The 18,083-nt window shown below is 41.9% G+C and overlaps 1 protein-coding gene across 2 annotated transcripts in view; it reads right to left on the bottom strand.

Annotated features, from left to right (window-relative positions):
- The window catches only part of ADAMTS2 (ADAM metallopeptidase with thrombospondin type 1 motif 2), a 191,106-nt gene that overhangs the window by 54,753 nt on the left and 118,270 nt on the right, over positions 1-18,083 (bottom strand). For both annotated transcript variants that reach the window (XM_074915931.1, XM_074915932.1), the window contains exon 4: positions 6,029-6,231. In XM_074915931.1, the coding sequence (XP_074772032.1) occupies positions 6,029-6,231 (203 nt within the window). The remainder of the gene's footprint in view (positions 1-6,028; positions 6,232-18,083) is intronic.

Below are 18,083 nucleotides of genomic sequence, written 5' to 3'. Positions count from 1 at the left end.
CAGATGTGCTGGCAAGGCACTAGGTAGCTTCGTGTTACAGTTCTCTATCTCATCTTCAACTGTAACATTGGCTTTAGAAAGGTCATAGACTTTGTTTTCTGACTTCATGACTAATTTATTTTTCTTAGTTCCTCCCTCAGGCCCTTGGAAGTTCTCATTCTTGCTCATAAACCACTTCTCTGAGAAGTTTCCCTAAACACTGTAAATTACCTTTGCACCAAAAGACTCGGTATCTTTCTGAATTACTGTCTCAAGATCACTTTAATAAAATCAACTACAGTATCATAAAATAATTAGGCAGATTCATTCATTATATTACTATAAAGGATAAGGGTGTGGTGTTGATGCAATAAATATGGTGACCTCTTCAAATCTAAGTGGCTTGGTTAAGAAAAGCATCCAAAGTTTGAAAGCTGATACTAATTATTGATTTTAACAGTAACTATCCTCTATCTCAAGGATGGTACCAAAACCTGTGTGATGCTCTGTGCTATGTCCAACAGGGCAGCAAGGCACATTCCAGTTAACAATAATGAGCAATGCTCACCTAATTGACACTGGCAATAGTACCCCTGTGAAAATGAATCAAACCCATAAGAGTTCAGAGGGGGTATTTCCTGTGGGACCTCCTGAATGTCCAATCACAACTTCACTGTAGTGTGGCAATCAAGATAATGAACACAAATACTCGCCCAAGGCCTTTTCAGAAACTATTCTTCTCACTAGTTCCAGCTCCTGGTTAATAATGAACAGTCTAAATGTGGAGTTAACTCACACACATATATTTAGATTTTCAAACAAGCTATAATTCAACTATTGACAGCTGAAGTCCCTCAGATGAATAGAGCTGGACTTGTGTTTGTTACTTGTGGAACTTCTTAAGAGTTAGTCAGATCTGAAGTGAAATAAACTGATTTGAAATAATGAGTACTGGTGCTTATGAATTATTTAATTTTTAAAAATCCAGTCAATTCTATATTACTGAAATATCCTTCCCTTCTAAAAAAAATGCTTTTTAGTTTAAAAAGCACAATTCTGAATACAGGGTGTACCATTATTTCAAAGTATTCAATCATCACTTTTCTTTTTAACAGCTTGAATTAGACATGCTTTCAGGTTTTCATCCAACTGCCAGTTAGAAACCAGTGGCATTTCTGCCCTTTCCTCTCATTAGGGACTTGCTGTTCTGTACCTGCAAATCTTCATCCCTCATCAGCCAGAGATACGAAAGCAGAAATCTCATCTATAATAGTAGTATCATGTACATCCTATTAAAGAGGACAGATAACATATTCAAAAGGGCCTCAGGGCCACAATTTCAAAGACATGTGTAGTGCTGAAAGATGCAGGTGAAAGACTCCAGGGACTTTCCAAAGCCCCCAGCTGCATAACTCTCATTGATTTCAGTTATTCAAATGAAAAGTTATTTAATGTATTTGTTCAGGAGCTGAAGTTTCACTTAAAGTCTGGGAGAGACATAATTCCATGGGCTAATTTTTAAAACTTATTCTCACTGATTTCAAAGGCAGGTAAATGACTAAATACTCAGATAAATCTAGCCCAGAGTGAGGCATAAGTCCTGTTTAGGGTCTATCTCCCTTTGAAATAATGGCAGTTAGGCAGCTATCTACTTTGAAGATGTGGGATTTAGCATTGCAAACATTTTGGCCATATATCCACTACACAGATGTAACAGAGGCTAACCCCTAAATACTGCAATATCACATCTTTTATAATAAAGGAATGGATAGGAAATTAAAGATTTCTTCGTCCCTGGAAATTGTCCAAAAATCAAAAAACTTACATACTTTGTAGACAGTTTCTTCTAAAAATTATACAAGGATGACAATTGCCAGCATTAGAAAATAAGGTAGTTGAGAAATTGAGGAATATTGTGGCCTCACTGGGAAAAAAACAAACCACAATTTGAAGAGGGACATGAAACTTTAAGACTTGAAGTCAAGACAGATGGAGCCAACACATTCGAAACCATTTGCAATTGAGCCTATTTCATGAGACTTTGCTATTTGGAATGGCTGAAACATTGTAAGATCACAAATTCTTCCTCTGCTTCTTTAGGAAGCTGTTTTGAAAACATCCATTCTGGATGTGACCCTGAACACGGGACTGTAGAGGCTGAAATATTCACCTTAATCAATATTGCAGACCCAGCCAGGTAAATGTACTGGTGATTCAGGTCTGCTGCTCTTCCACAGGAGGCAGCAAAAGGCCTGCTTAATCCTGACAACTATTTAAAAGAGGGTTATTAAATGATCAGAGAATTTCAGCCCTGGGGCTGGCTACCACCAATACCCACTTTAGCTCAATAACACCCATTCAGCACCCTGCTCCTCCTCCCAAAGTGTCCTGCAGTGAAATCCGTTTGTTTCCCAAGGAACAAGATAATTCTTCAGCATGGCTTCTAGCCTTCCGCTTTTCTAATACTTCCAAACATTTCTACAAGCAGATAAAATCCCTGGGATTTTTAGCCTTCTTCTTTCTGAAATTAAGTTACCTTCCACGTTCTTGAGTAAACTACAGAGCAGCAAGATACTGCCCAAATATCTCTCCTCTGTTGCAATGCTCCTGCATGCTATAAATACAAATTTAATTTGTGCAACGTGTGGGCTCACGCTTGGAAATGCAGAGGACTGTGCAAGCTAATATCCTTCTCAGGAAAAAACACAGCATGACGTACAAAAAAAAAAAAAATGGTGCAAGCAAGAGGCAGCCGAGGGTCTCTAAAGTGAAAACAATGGCGTATTTTCCAAAGATGGACAGAATGTCCCAATGGTGCTGAGTAGAGAAAAGAGAGGATGTCAAGAGAAACCAGAGTATTTGTATGAGGAAATGACTGGAGGATGAAAAGGGGGTGGCAAGAGGCCGAGCTCACTGCGGTGAAGTGGCTGGCGTACAGTCAGGCGATACGTGGCTGCAGCCCAAAGTGTTAAAAATCCTCTGGCGTCTATCACCATTCGTTTGGGAGTGACTTCATTTCCAAACCTTGGGATAAATATTAGCACAGCTATTCAAGATAGCCAGGACACCCGGCCCCTGTTTTTTCTCACTTTATGGCTTTTAGGTGTGGACTGTAACACATCACTTAAGCAGCACAAAACAGATTTACTGAATAAGTCGTTGCACTGGGCTTGAAAAAAATATATTGTTTTGATTGGGTTGGTGGTAGGGTTCCACCCAAGTTTCCTGGGAAAAGTTAATTAAGGACAACTGCTCACACCATCACACACACTGAAATCAAGCGAAGTGAGGAGAAGTAGCCCTGCTGGGAGTTGCTTCTGGGGAAGTGTCAATGCCTCCAGGAGCTTGGGCATTAGGGAGGATTCACCTGGGATTTATTTCATTTTTGGAACCACAGGAATTCAACTATTTGATCACCCTCTTATCTCCAGTAAATACTTCCACTATTATTTTATTTGCTTATTATGCATTCCTTGATTTTATGCTCATTGCCTTGTTACTGTATGAAGCTAATTGATTACATCCATAAAACCAGCAGGGTACACACAATCTGACGGTTATGGTAGGGTCTTCCACCAGATTTAAAAAGACATCTGGAAGTTTCTGCAGCTGTCTCTTCTTTTTGAGTTACCCTTGGATGAGTATATCTCATTACAAACATACTGTCTACATGAGACCCCTAACAGCTAGAGACCCCAAAGCTTTTTATATTGGGTCCATTTTCCATGAAAAACAAAAAAACAAACAAAAAAACCCTACTCAAGGAAGCAGAAGAGAGGACAATGGGAAAGTCACAGTGTGAATTTCAGCAAAGGAGACCAAAGCAATGGTCTACACAGAAATACACCTTGCATCCATCTAGCAGTGAGAGGTAGAGCTGGAGGAGCTGCCGGCTGGAGTTACACTGCCAACAGGAAGGAGAAGTTCTGTGTTGTGATGTCCCTCAACACGATACAGGTCCCCAGCACTGTCTGGTGTCTGCAGTAACAAACCCCTCTTGCCTCTCTATACTGGAGCAACGCTTGGAAACAGCTGGGAACAGAACCGGTAAACATCACCCATCCCTCTGCTAACATACAGACTCTAGAAACCGGCTGAGTTTTGACGAAGGAAAAGAACAGGACAACACTGATGACTGTCAAAGACTATCCAGAGCCCCCTCAAGAGGCCTTGTGGATGGCAAACAGCCCCTCATATTTGGACACATCCTCAGTCCCCAGAAGACATGTTTCTACCTCAGATCTCCCAACAGCACAACTACTGCCTATGCCAAGAGCTGCTACAGCCCTGTGGGTACAGTTACACAGGCTGCACTTTCTAAACCACTTGCAGAGACAGCATGCTCAAGAGTTGTTATTGCTTACAATTTGTGTGTTGGATGGTTTGCTAAAATTAGGAGAAAGTATATTCCAAAGCTGGATCATTTACGGCTTCTTTACCATTACTGTATATTTTAATTCTTAAAAATAGATTTAAGTGACATGATAAGTAAAGAGTCCTGTCTAATCTATTTCAGCCTGTTTGCCACATTCCTGGTTTGGCTGGTTTGGCCTGTTTGGCTTGTTAATTTAGAGATGTATAAAACCATCTGTTTCACTGTAGACTTTGTTTTAAGCCTCAGAGGAAACAAACCACACAAATAAATGAAATTCACTATGTCATTTCTGTTAGAATACATCTATTTACAGCCATCAGAGCAGACACTAAGTACCCTATAACTCTAATGTTAGTGCAGGTTTTTAACTGTTTACAGTACTTTTATAAAAAGACAGTGCAACTGAATTCATATCACACAAGGGATTTTCTTAAATGGTATTTCACCTCTCATTTAAAGTGAAAAACACTGACATTCTACACATAGTTAAAAGAATGTAATAAAGAAAGTAAAAACCAAGCTTCGTAATTAAAAAAATATATCTTGGAAAAAACACATCGCAGGCACATGTACCTAATAGCCTGGATTTCTGTCCATATATCTGCCTCTGGTTTTTAATGCCGAGAAGTCACCTACAGACACTCATCCTTTTGACGTGACTGTAAACTTCAGCAGTCATACCCCATTTGTCAAAAACAGAGCAGACCTACCTACGATTTTTTACTCAACAATATTTCTCTAAGAACACACGTTCACTGAACCTAAAGTTTTCACAGAAGTGTGTTTTATTGAGAAGAGACTCCTGTTCCAGATGAGAATGAGTAAAGGAAGGAAGTCATCCCTGAATGAGTTGCCCATGAAGGGGGCTACCACTCACTTCCATTTTTTGGCCAGAAGAATAAAACATATTTTGATTTTGATCTATAACAGAGATGATTTTTCAAAACTTGCCCACAAAGAGAGTCCTTGCTTACTGACCAGGGTACTAGAGGGCTGCTGTATCTGCTGCACTGATATTTAGAAAGAAAAAATGGTTCTTTCAAATGTAATATTCTCTAGCGTCTACTTTCATCACTTACTAAACTATGACTATGATTCTAAAGGGTAAATATTTAACTAAGAAAACCTGAAGATGTCAGTCATGGAGTAAATACTAAATCAGCTTAAAGTTCAGTGATATACTGCATAACATTTTACAGCAGGGTGAACAAGAAGTAGGTAGGTGTCCTGGGACCTAAAGTGGTTGTTGAGGAATCAAAGAATTTAACTGAGTAGTTTTAAAAGTGTATAAGCCAACCGAAGCTTCTATTAGAACCTTATTTAAAGACAGTTCTCCAAACCATGTTTTTCAGCAGGCAGCTTAGGCTAAGGGAATGTACAGCTAAGACTTAATGACTTCCAAGAACCTAAGCCCCCTACCCTGTGCCCCCATCCACCAAAGCACATAAACAGGACTTTTTAAGAGACATTTTAAGAGTCCCACAGTCAGCTTCTTCCTTGGCCCCTTTTTCTTCTTGTCCTTCTCCCCTTTGACTTATTCTGAAAATGGCCTGGATCTTCCTCCTACAGTTATTTTATCTCCTGCCATGAGAAGAATCTATTGTGTCTTATTCAAATGGCTAAGCCAACATTCACTGTCCTTTCCCACAGTGCAGTTAGTGGGGTTGTACTCACAATATTCATCAGGGTCAGCAGGTACTTCTGAACATGTTCTTTTCCATGGAACTGAACAACTGAGTCATCAACCCCCAGAAGGACTTCAATGTTGTAATCATCCTCCGTCGCATGCCTTCGATAGCGCTGCCTTGATCTATGCACCCGGTCTTCAATAAAGCTCAAGGCGCTGTCGAGACTATCCAAATTAGTGAGGTTAGCCTCTGAAATCAAACAGACAAACGAGTTATCAACCAGGAGAGGTTCAGGCTCAGGTTCTCAGCTAAGCTGGTATAAATTTGAAGTAGCAGCATTTGTTACGTTCTGTGTGTTATATAACAGCATTAGTTTCACTTAATGTCAATTAAAAATGACCTAGATGAGAGAGAAATCTGACCCAAAAGATTTGTACTTTGCAAGTAAAAGCAATACTTTCTACAAAGTAATATTGTGTAATAAATACAAGGCCAAAAGGACAGCAAGTCATACCAATGTCTTGATGAGAAGAATGGAGCTGTTTGCAGTAAAATACCTGCTGCTTAAAAGTACTTGTAAGAAAAAAATACACTGTTCAGGAGACTTGTGCTACCAAGGATATCCTCCATTTCAGAACAATTGAAGATAGACACCATACTTCAAAATGTGATCTTATTGCCCACAGAATCCTATTTCAAGGCAAGTACAATTGCCAATATAGCCTTTTTCTATCCCAGCAGATAGTAACAAACCAATCTGTCCCACTGCAACACGTTAGCTCCTTTCCTAGATACACACACGCAATCCAACAGTAGCAACATGGATCCTCTTTATTGTTGCAACTTAGGAACACATTTTAGATATTAAACTCATTCATTTATAGCCATGTTCACAGATTTTTTTAGAACTTTTCTTCCTTCATTCCCAATCTGCCATGTCACTTTGCATTATTGTATATAAAAGACAAAGCCATCAAGCACAATAGCAGCCAACATTATTACTAACAACTTCTAACAGTCCCCATAATTTGAAAAGTACCTTCTTTGACAGGACGTGATACAATTAGTGTGCCACCTACGTACTAAAAATTATCATGAAAATATGAAATCTTGACATTTAACCTTATAGAATAACTATGATTAGCATTAATATCACTACTATCATCTTCATTACAAGACCCCTGGAAGCCCCACAAAGAATCTCTTTATTTCAGAGAATATCAGGAAAAGATTTGCTCAAAGAGACGAAGAAAGGCGTTGAGAGTGCTGTGGATTCATTAAAGGCTCCCAGCGCTTAGCTCACAGAAACATAATAGGAAGCAAAGGCACCACCTTCAAAGCAGAAATAAGAAACAACTCTTGCAAATGTTACAAAAGTGGATTCTCCATCTTCATTTACTGAAGTTTTCACATCAAAACTGGCTGCTTGGGAAGGGATGAATGAGTCACCAGATCACTTGGCTCATTACAAGAATGTCTGTGCTCTTGCCTTAAGACTGCTGCCTTGGGCTGCCATTTCAGCAGGTCCTGGGCAATGTGCAGCCCGAGCAGAGCCTCCCGCGGCTCCACGCCATGGTGACAACAATGTACCGACCTGTACAGCCTCCAGCTGTCAGGAGGGACCCACACCCGGACTCCCCAGCCCCCACTGCAGCATCCCTTACTGCCCGGTGCTTTGAGCTGTGCCTTGCGTGGCGAGATGCCTGTCTCTGTGCCTCCCCGAAGACAGCTTCAGTCAAAGGACAGCCCCCAAAAGACACATTTTCCTGGGCAGCTTCTTACCATTTCTCCACCAAACTTCAAGGACATGCTTGCCACGAGACTCACAGCTGCAGGCTGCCATGCTGTGCCGGCAGAGCTCCCCTCACCCACCGGACAGACAGACAGAAGGTCCCATGGGGTGCTCCTACATTTCCCTGGATCCACAACATCCCTCTCCTGGGAGGGCAGCATTCATTGAGGCTGATAATCTCAACCACCATGTTCTCATTGCCGGCCTCAAGGCTCCCAGCAGCTTAAGCTCCTGGGGCTATGAGTTTTTACAATCAGTCAGGTCAGAATCCATGATTCAGCATAAAAATTCACTCCTCAGGCAGAGCCCAGCTGTCACTCCTAGGTTTACCGTGGACGAGGAATGGGTCTGGCCTTGCAGCAATGGAGACAGCTCTTTATCAGGGCTCAAAACCTGCCAAGCAGCCAGCTCCAATCCGACCTCGTGGCTTATTCCACCAGGAAAACTTCAGTGTTAATCCTTGCTAGCTCCCAGAAGTAATTACCAAGCTATCCCAGCGCTCCCAGGGGATTCGCTGTGGGATCACGGGGCAATCACACATGCATGATCTATAAGGGAAATTACAGTTACTCTAAAATTTGACCATAAATCTTAAAAAGCTCTGTAGAAAAGTAAAACTAGGCTGGCAGGGGCTGCAGGTCATGTCCTCCCTCTGCTGCTCACAAAAAACCTACAGTAATCAGCAGCAAGGCCAAAGCTATCAGAGCTGCTATTGCAGAGCAGCAGTGCCGGAGCCCTGCGCTGCGGCTGCAGACAGGCAGCTCTGCTGCCTGGGGGGGCTGGGATTTTGGTGGACGGTCGGCTGTCAAGGTATCTAGGGATTTTATGCTTTCATTTCTTTCCCTTATGTGTCAAAGTCAAACTAACTCCTAGTTCAGTATCTTTATTCCTGCTGTGAGTAAATCAGCCAGAGGCAAAATGTGCTCCTACCAGCCCTGTATTTACCATTCTGCAGTGAAAACTGCCTGTCCTCCCTCTCTGTTCCTCACTTCATCACTGTCACACTACAGCCCTTACAGTCCTGCTGACTCCTGAGAAAAGTTATCAGGAGGTTCCCTGCGAGTCATCTCGCTGCCAGTGGGTGCCAACCAACCATTTTAAATTTTGCTTGGAGCATACAAATTCCCCACACCCACATTTCCCTTCACCCCTTGAGCGCTACCCCCTCCATACAACACGCCCAGTGGGCACTGGTACCACTGAGGCACCGACCCAATGTGCTTCCCAGCAGAGAGTGAACCGCATTGGCTCCAGCTGACGCTGGAGACATCCCAAGGTCAGCAGCGCAGCTCAAAACATTCACAACAGTAGCTGCAAGACTTTTGATTCGTATCCCAAGTGCCCTTTCCCGGGAGGCTCTCCCGGGACAGCCGGGGATGCCTCCACACACAGCCTGACCACACATCGCACGGACTCCTCCTCGGCACTGCTCTGTCTCTCGGTCTCTTGGATGATGAATTGCTGAATTTCTTGGCCCGTGCTATGTTATACCCTCATTGTATTGGCTGATAAATGACAGCTACACCCAAATCACATTAATACCTGTATCTTTCTGTAGAGGAAGTGAAACAAAGTTGCATCTGTAGTAAAGGAGAAATCTGTCATGTTTTGGCATCTCAGCTTTCCTTAGTTAACATCAATAACTTTGCTGTAACATTCTACTGCTAACAATATGCTAGAAAAGCTTAAGAGAAAAACTTGAACTAAATAAGACACCAACTCCTCCTTCACATTTTCCGTGTTACCTTCCTTCTGATCACTCCTGCACTTTGCACAGTAACATCCCAAACTAAACTGTCTTTTACTAAATCATCCCAAGACCTCTCCATCAGATGTTCATTTTCAGTAACTTTTGCCAAATCAGTGCATCAGCCACTAATTATTGGTGCCAACTTTGTTCTCCATCTCCCAAGAGCAGACATTTGGCATTTGCAGGGGCTAACAATAGCCTGTGTTGAAACCTTCTCCTTGCTACCACTAGGAAAAAAATCACATTCGTGAAAATTAACCACTGAGAGTCAAGGTTGTATTTTCTCTAGTGCTGCTCATCCAAAATAAATCAGAAGGACAGTAGCACTGTAACAGTTCACTAAAAAATCCCTCAACCCCCCTCTTTTTTCTAAAACCAGCTAAAAATTCATTGATATTTCAGTGATTTTCTCCAAACACTGCAGACCACCTTCCACTGAAGGACTAAAAAGTGCACAAGTTGTCGATAGAAGGGAAACCTGTGCTTCTGGCTTAAGCATAAAATCACGAGCCAGGCAGCTTGGCTTGTGCTCCTGCCTCTGACACAGACTTTCCCCGCAGTGCCGGGAGATGCAGAAGGCAGCCGAAGGCTGGGCAGCAAAACTGCCGAGGGAAAAGCTTGTGCGCAATCCCGCTTGATGCTGCAGCCTGGGGGTTTTTTTGGGGTGGCCTCCATTTTTGCTTGCAGTTAATGCAGGCAAGTGATCCTAACTGCTCCTAGGCAGCAAAGTCCTAGTCGTTGACTGACTCATGAACCAGACAATGCCCCCAGCTGTGACAGCCCCACTGATGCACTAATATATGCAGAGTACATTGAAACCTAAAGAGGACAGGACTACACCATTGCTTACATCCTTACAGGTCATACAAGATCCCTCTCCTCTGCTCCCTTCTTCTGAGCAATGTGCAATATCCCAATCTTTTACCTAAACTGTTTCACTTTTCAATCTGGTATTTTACCTTTTGTATCTGGGCTCTGCCTGAGCTTCCACGTTTGGTGGGACTAAAGGTCTGAACACCCAGTACCACGGCAGCAACACACAGCCTGGCTCTGATCCCCTTCCCTAGGACAGGGAAAAATCACACTGACACAAGCATCAGTTTTGCCTTTGCAGGTCTTCAGAAGAATTCTCCATCGGTGACAGTTTGGGATGTCTGACAACACCTTATTTTGGGGGAATTTTTGCCTTGCTCATTATTTGATATCACGTGCTTTTACAGAAACCTAATTACATGACATCTCCTGATTCTGCCTTACCCATTGTGGCAGGCAAAGCTCAAACAGATGCTGTGAGTTATTGAAGCATGAACACGCTGCCTGCCACAAAAAACGCCTCTCCCTGTGTTTTCTGTCACTCCCTTTAGGACATCCACCAAAAGCACAGTTGCTGGCTTGTGATCTTGGTTTTGTTTTTTCATGATCCCTTTCAAAAAGGCTCAGGGACATACAGCTGCACATACAGTTCTTAAAGAGTCCCTTACGAAGCTACTGCACTTTGACAGGACCAGCTTTAGGGTTCTCCACTCTCACAGCAGCAATATTGTCCTAATAAAGCAGTTTCTAATGCCTTACCTTCTTTTTTTGTTAGGGGAAAGGGGACTTTCTGGCAAGGCCAGAGCAGAGACCAGGACAGGCAGCTGGGAGACTGAACTGCATGTCATGTTCACAGCCATCATCTGCGGCTTGTCAGCACAGCAACTCACTGGGATTTCTTTTCAAATATGAGTGTGCAGCATTCAGACCAGCCAGCCACCGTTTCAAAATGCAGCTTGTTTGCTTTTGCGGACACTTCATCTGTCACAGCAGGAACAGACAAACACCTGAGCCGACTGCTGAGCGCCTCCTCTGCAGCCCCACAAGGATCAGCACTTCTGATGGGCTGTTTTGCCACTGATCTCCATTCCTGGGACACGCTCCTGAGGGGACTCCCGGCTTCTCATTCCTTCATGTGGCTTGCTGCAAACCACCAGATTTTTTTGTTGGATTTTAAATTTTTTTTAATTTTTGAGCACAGCTGGAGCCCATTCTGTTGCGGTGACAAGCATATCTGCCTGTGCGGCGCTGCGACAGCGCAGAAGCACAGGGGCACCCACCCCTGCTCAGCTGCACCACAGCTGGTGGCCGCGACACTCCAAACCTGGGACTTGTGATCACAGCGTCGGCAAGAGGCCATCCATCACTTGGTGCTGCAAACGCAGGAGGAACAGTCTGTGTGGTAGGGAAACAGAAGGAGGCAGGGTGGACTTGCTTTAGCTCTCAGCATCCCACTGCTCAAGTACATCTGCACCTCTGGAAAAGTACCAAACGCCCTCGACAGCTTGACAAAGAACTGCTCTTTTGGGAAATGCACTTTAAATCACAAGTCATCTTTCTGTAATGCTCCCTGCCACTCGTATGCTGTAGGCTTCTGTCGTGTCTGTCCTCTGTGATCGACTCCCCAATTAGCCCCCAATTAGCCTGTTCTTGTATTCTACAAAAATCCTCATTTGTCTTCCACGGTAAATTGAAGTCCAACCTGTGGAGGTTGGAGGCAACAATGAACAGTCAACAAATCTTGCTTTTTATCCCCTGGAAATTTTTTCCTCCCGTTTTTAAGTTCCTCAGTTTGGGGTTTTGTTTTTCATTCCAGTTGCACACGATTGTGATGTGGTTTGTTCATTTGCTAAGCAACAGTTCCTCTGATTTTCTGTTTTTTTAAGAACTTGTTTCTTCTGGTTTTACAGCCCTGCTCAACCTCTGTCTTCACTTTCTGTTTTGTTTCCCAAATGTCCTCTATTTGTCTTTCTTCTCCCCCTTAACCATCCTGCTCAGCTACACTGGTCTTTCATAATTTATAAATCCCTTTCCCATACTACAGCCTGCATTTGGGCCCTTCTGCTATAGAACATTCATAAGAAAACTGGATAAATCCAGCAAGGTGAATTAAAATGGAAGGGAGCTCCTGTGAGGTGAAATTGAAAATGGTGTAAACAAGAGAAGCAAATCACACACAGTGCACTGGGTACATGATACAAAGTCAGCCCTGTTTAAAAGCATCCCCAGGAGGACGCTGCCTCAACACAATTTTAACTTGGAGCTCAATTTTCACAGGATTCTCGTGATTTCTTGAATCACAGGTTAACACCGTGGCTGTTATTTGGTAAATCCTTAACCAAGAGCAATTATTGCAGCAGAACTCTCTTTGGGTGTGTGTTCAAATTCCTCGTCTTCCATTTTTTTATATAAACCAAAAGCAAGACCACACTAGTCGTTTAAAGACCAGGCATGCACCAGGCATCCACACAGAGGTTACAAATCCTAGTCCTGCCCTTATCTGCAAAGAAGCAGTGATTTAAAATGGAAACTTTTGGGCTGCATGCCTTGCTAACCATATGATCTCATTACGAGCTCCCCGCCTCTTAATTTACAGTAATGCCGTTTCTAGTCAAATCACATTTTAATACAGAGCCTGCTCCACCTTTCATCTGTCCAGGGGAAGTTTGCCACGGGTGTCGGGGTAAGCTGGGTTGGGCTCTCAAAAACAGGTCTCAGACTCAGACAAAGCTGAAGCCTACCGAAGTGGCAAAACAGAGAAGAACTTTCAAAACTGAAAAAAAAATTTGTCTTTTCCGAAGGATAAACCAATTAGCGCAGTGACAATGGCCAGGTGGATGCCGTGGCAAACGGCCAGGTGAGAGGCACTAAGAATAACCACAGCTAGATGTTGCCAAGGAGATATTTTCTGGCATGTCACAACAAAGAGAAAAGGTATTACAATACTAAAAAGAAAAGTTGAAAACTAAATTGATCTCACCAGGGCCACAGTCAGACAATGAATAACATAAAGATGAGAGATAATTGCACTGTTAAAAGATTAAGTGAGAGCGAGGTAATAGAATACCCCGGGCTAAAACTTTTTTTTTTTTTTTTTTAAAATCATGAAACATACTGTGTTACAACTTTAACTTTCATATTACAACATAATAGTCAAAAAGAGGAAATGAAAGGAATGGCAAACCAGCCAGGCAAACCAATCTGTGTGACCTGGTTGAAATGAAGCTCTTTGAGAACTGAACACAGATTTTTTTCCAACAGCAAAACTTATTGTCTGGAAAATTTTCAGCTATCAACCTTACTGATGCAAACACAGGTTTCACAATTTAGCACCAAATAACGAATGAGCAAGATGTTTCTAACTCAGTGCTTAAAGGTAAGCTCAGAAAGGGGCAAAAAAACCCTACTCTGTAGAAAAATCAATTTATGGGCCAACTTTTAAGTTTCACTGACTTAATTGATTGCATCTGGGAAATGCTTATCTTGCAAATACTTTGACAAGTCATTGTAAACTGGCCTGTATTGCAGAGCCTGTGACTTGCAAAACATGTTGCCTGATTTACCACATCCCCCCCATTTAGAGAGCCCAATGCTGCCCCAGGGAAAGGGCTCTGTCCCTCGCAAGCCCTCCAACACACGTGTGCACCCGTGCAAAGAGGGCGTTGTTCTACACGACTCATGTAGAGCTACAAAGGGAGCTCAATGCTCTCAATCTCATTTTCAGCTAATGCATAATTAACTAAACTGCAGAGTTCAGCCACATCCCCACACAGGTGCTCGGCGTAGAGCCACAGCTCCACGAAGCTGTACGAGCCCCCGAGATGGCACCTGAAGCCCCTCACGCAAAGCCTCTTTGCTTCCCTCAGAGCAAAGGATCAGAATCTGACCCACAACCTACTTACCCCAACCAGGCTTTAAAGAAGAGTTTATGGGCTATTTGAGTCGAGTCAAGAGTCTACCACTGAGATAGATACCCAAACGTCCAATCCATATTCCAAGCATGATTAAATTACAGCAAATTAGCACATTAAGTAAGCTGCCGAGCTGACCCCCTGGCTTTGTAGGTGACACATCTAACAATCCCACTTGCATTTTTAACAGAATGAAATGCCAAACTACAGTACAGGACCTGAATAACAACAGGTTACAGGGGAAGGCAGTTGTCCTTCCATAAGCCAACTATTCTGACAGAAGGGGAAATTACATTTAATTACAGTTAAAACACACACAGGTAAAAAAAAAAAAAAAAAAAAAAAAAAAGAGAAGTCGAATTCCTATCCAGGACAGGGAGGGTAAGAGGGAGAAAAGACAAAGCAATACATAAATAAACCATACATAATTGGAAATATTACTGGAAAATAGTGTCTATAGCAAATATGCATTTTTCTAATGCTTTTTAGCCATAACTACAGAACAAAAAATCTTGCCTTTTGGTAATGTTTCAAAGTTGAAATTATTCCAGCCTTTTAAAAGGGGAGCTCTTTTGTCAGGTATAAAGTCCCACAAAGTTGTAAATGATACAATTAAATGTTTTCAATGTCAAGTATAACAAACCTAGTATAAATCTCATCAGTGTAAATAACGTATCACACAAAGGACAATGCAAACAGCTCCTGTTCTACATAATCATAATGATCTTTTAATTAGACAAAGTAAACGGTCTGCTCATTTCACCTTGTAAAGAAAAGCATAGGAAGAAAGTTTTCCAAATTCTAAGGTGAAAAATAGATGCAACTTGAACTACCTGTAAGATCAACCAACTTCTTGTACATTGTAGAATATTATGCCAGAAATCAGCAGTCAGTCAGAAAAAAAAAAAAAAAAAAAAAAAAAAAAAGGTTAATTTGCGTTTCACAAGAAGAAAATATCATCCAGGCAGTCTGAGCAAGGGCAATGCGATGTACGATGCCTTGGCTACTTACACTGGCAGGATTTGAATCAGAGCAAGAAGGAGTTATAATTTTACCTATGTTTTGAAAATATCCTTGTTGCTAAATCTGCTTGGACTTTCTGCAATAACAAAACCAGCTGCAGTTCATTAGAGATTGTAAGAAAGACAAAGCTAACTTGGAGGACGCAAGAATTCCTTAAACTTCAAAATGACAGTAAAAAACTCTGAAAGAAAGAACCAGTCTCTGCTCCAGTGAAAGAGCACGAGGTTTATTCCCAAGGCGTTTCAAAATCAAGGGCAAAGGCTTCTTTGCCATTTGTACAAGAGCTCTGAATCTGTCAGGCCCTACAAAAGGCAAACTGCTAAATGCTGCCCTTCCTATTGTGGTTGTGTGGGTGGGAGATGGGGTCCCAGTGACAGCGACTGAGAAGGGATGCTTCTGAAATGCAGCACTCCCCATGAACGTGTACCAGGGATGGAGAGAGGCGGGAGGAAAGAAGCTGGATGGATGCACAGATACCGAAACTCTCTGGGGAGAAGGCAAATCAAGAGGCAGAAGTTGCAACAACACAAATGCAAAAGAGGAAAGTGAGAAGAAATCATGGCTGGTCTTCCTGTTGCCGTTCCCCAGTGCCCCCAGGAAGGTGAAGCCAGGGCTCGCTCCCACCTCCCTCTCCCCAGCCCTGAGAGCTGCAGCCTGTGAACAGCCTCCGAGCTTCAGGGAATGCAGGGACAAGAGCCCGGGTTTGTAAGGCAATCCATCTCCCCAGCGCACGTGGGCAGGGCTTTCATGTTTCTTTTTTCAAGACAAAGTTAGCATTAATATCTGTGGGCTTTGGAGGGATTAGAGGCAGGTCAACATGAAGTTGTTTAGTCTTCTGGCAGGTCCAAAATATTTTTAATTCCTTTCGGGTCAAATGGACTTGAATATTGAGAACTTTTTTAAGTGAAGAAACAAACAAATCATGTGAAATCATGTTTTGCTCGTCTGATATGAAATCAAGCACTTCAAGTCTCAATTCAGGGAACTGTTTAAAAATATAAGATATTTCAAGGGAAAGAAGGGAAATGGTTTGTTTCCAACACACTGCCATGAAATCCTTCAACTTTTTCAGGATTTTTCTTTCCTTATCAGTGTGAAGTTCAGTGAAAAGCCGGTATCTTTTATCATCAATAAAAAATTTCACCCAACTCAACTGCAAGTGTCAGAGTTTCCATTTGCCTCTTTCCACCATCTATTCCCCCTCTCCCCGAAGGAACAATCATCATTTCAGGACCTCTGTACTTTTGTTGGGTTATTCACCTATTATTGATAAGCAAGCTGTACTCAGTGCTGTCTGACTTGTCCTTCAGATTGGCTTGCAGCCTAATCAAACTGAGGTCGTTTGTCTACTAAATGAGATGTAGCTGGTAGGACGTAATGCTCCTTGGCAGGCAACAGAGAACTCTCCTATAGGGACAAATCAGACCCACCACACCTCAAAATAAAAAGCCTTTCAAGAATTATGTAGCAAGGAATTTATCTCCTGAATTAAAGACAGTATCATCTTTGTGTAAATAAGGCTTAAAGTGGTCAGAAATTGCATTTGTATTCACTTTGCAGAGTGCTATAAAATTGCTTTAGTATTAATGGCTCTTCTGCTCTTACTACAGAGAATGAAATCAGATTGTGGAAAGCAAATGCACAATGTCCAGTAAGAAGGTCTGAAAAACCTTTTACAGATATATATGTACACAGATATATAGGTACACACATAATAATTGCTAAAATGAAAGAACTCTGTATTTTAATACGGTATAATGGTGGTTGGAGGGCTTGTGGACAGCTCACTCGTTAGCTAACATTTCTACTCGAAATATTTTTTTAAAAGAGTCAAACATATTGAAAAACATCAGAAACAACACCAAACTGAGATATTCAATTTTAAAAAATTCAATTAAATTCTCTTTAAGTGGTGTACCCAAACTGGAAAAGGCTAGACAAGTCAATGTCTGTTAGAGAAACAGTAGAAGCTGTTAAGAGTAAAACCAGACAGTTGCTCCAAAGCTTCAAGTAGTTTCTGCCTCCTGAACTGGAACAGTGTGTGAAGACCATTTAGCCTCTGACCTGTTACTTTTGCAGACTAAATGGGAAATGTCAAAGCCAACACCAAAAAACCCTTTCAAATTGCCTTAGAAAGCAGTTGCTAGAGTAATCAAGAAGTTGACTGAGAGCTCTCCTGACATAAGTAGTAACAGCAGTAATTAACAAACTCTGCCTAAAACTGGGAAAAATGAACTCACTCAAGATCTGAGTTTCTGCAATGGGTTTTATTCAAATACTGGACTTGGATCAGTTAATTCTATCATCTGTTTCTACCTAGTTTCTACCTGGCTAACCAAGCCACCCGTAGTTTACTTGATTCTAAAAATGCCTGTGATCAGTTAAATGATGACCAGAGGAAGAAATGGAACAAATACAAAAACCTTCCACAAATCATCAGCTGTAACACCGTAGTTTATGTTTCACTTTAGGAACAAAAAGGTAAAAAGCTGCCCACAAGTATATCCATCTTCTTTATTCTTCCAAAAACCTAAATGTTTAGATAAAAATACCGATCATACAAACACTGAAAATATTAATTATTAACACATACTGTGCTAACAGAAGTAGTAACATGGTCCCCTTATCTGAAGTCAGAACAGGCTCTACCCTCTTTCAGTTCTTGCTGAGCAAGGGAATACCACTCCTTCAGGTGTTCAGCAGAGAAATTCTTTATATTTTCCCATCACCCCAAAAAGAAGTCTACAACATAGCAAAGCTAAACAGTAACTGAACTTACTTTAAAGAAATAATGCGACATCTTGTAGCATCT

The sequence above is a fragment of the Athene noctua genome, chromosome 12, assembly GCF_965140245.1.
Source record: "Athene noctua chromosome 12, bAthNoc1.hap1.1, whole genome shotgun sequence".
Lineage (NCBI taxonomy): Eukaryota > Metazoa > Chordata > Aves > Strigiformes > Strigidae > Athene > Athene noctua.
This window is presented reverse-complemented; position numbering and strand designations above follow the sequence as displayed.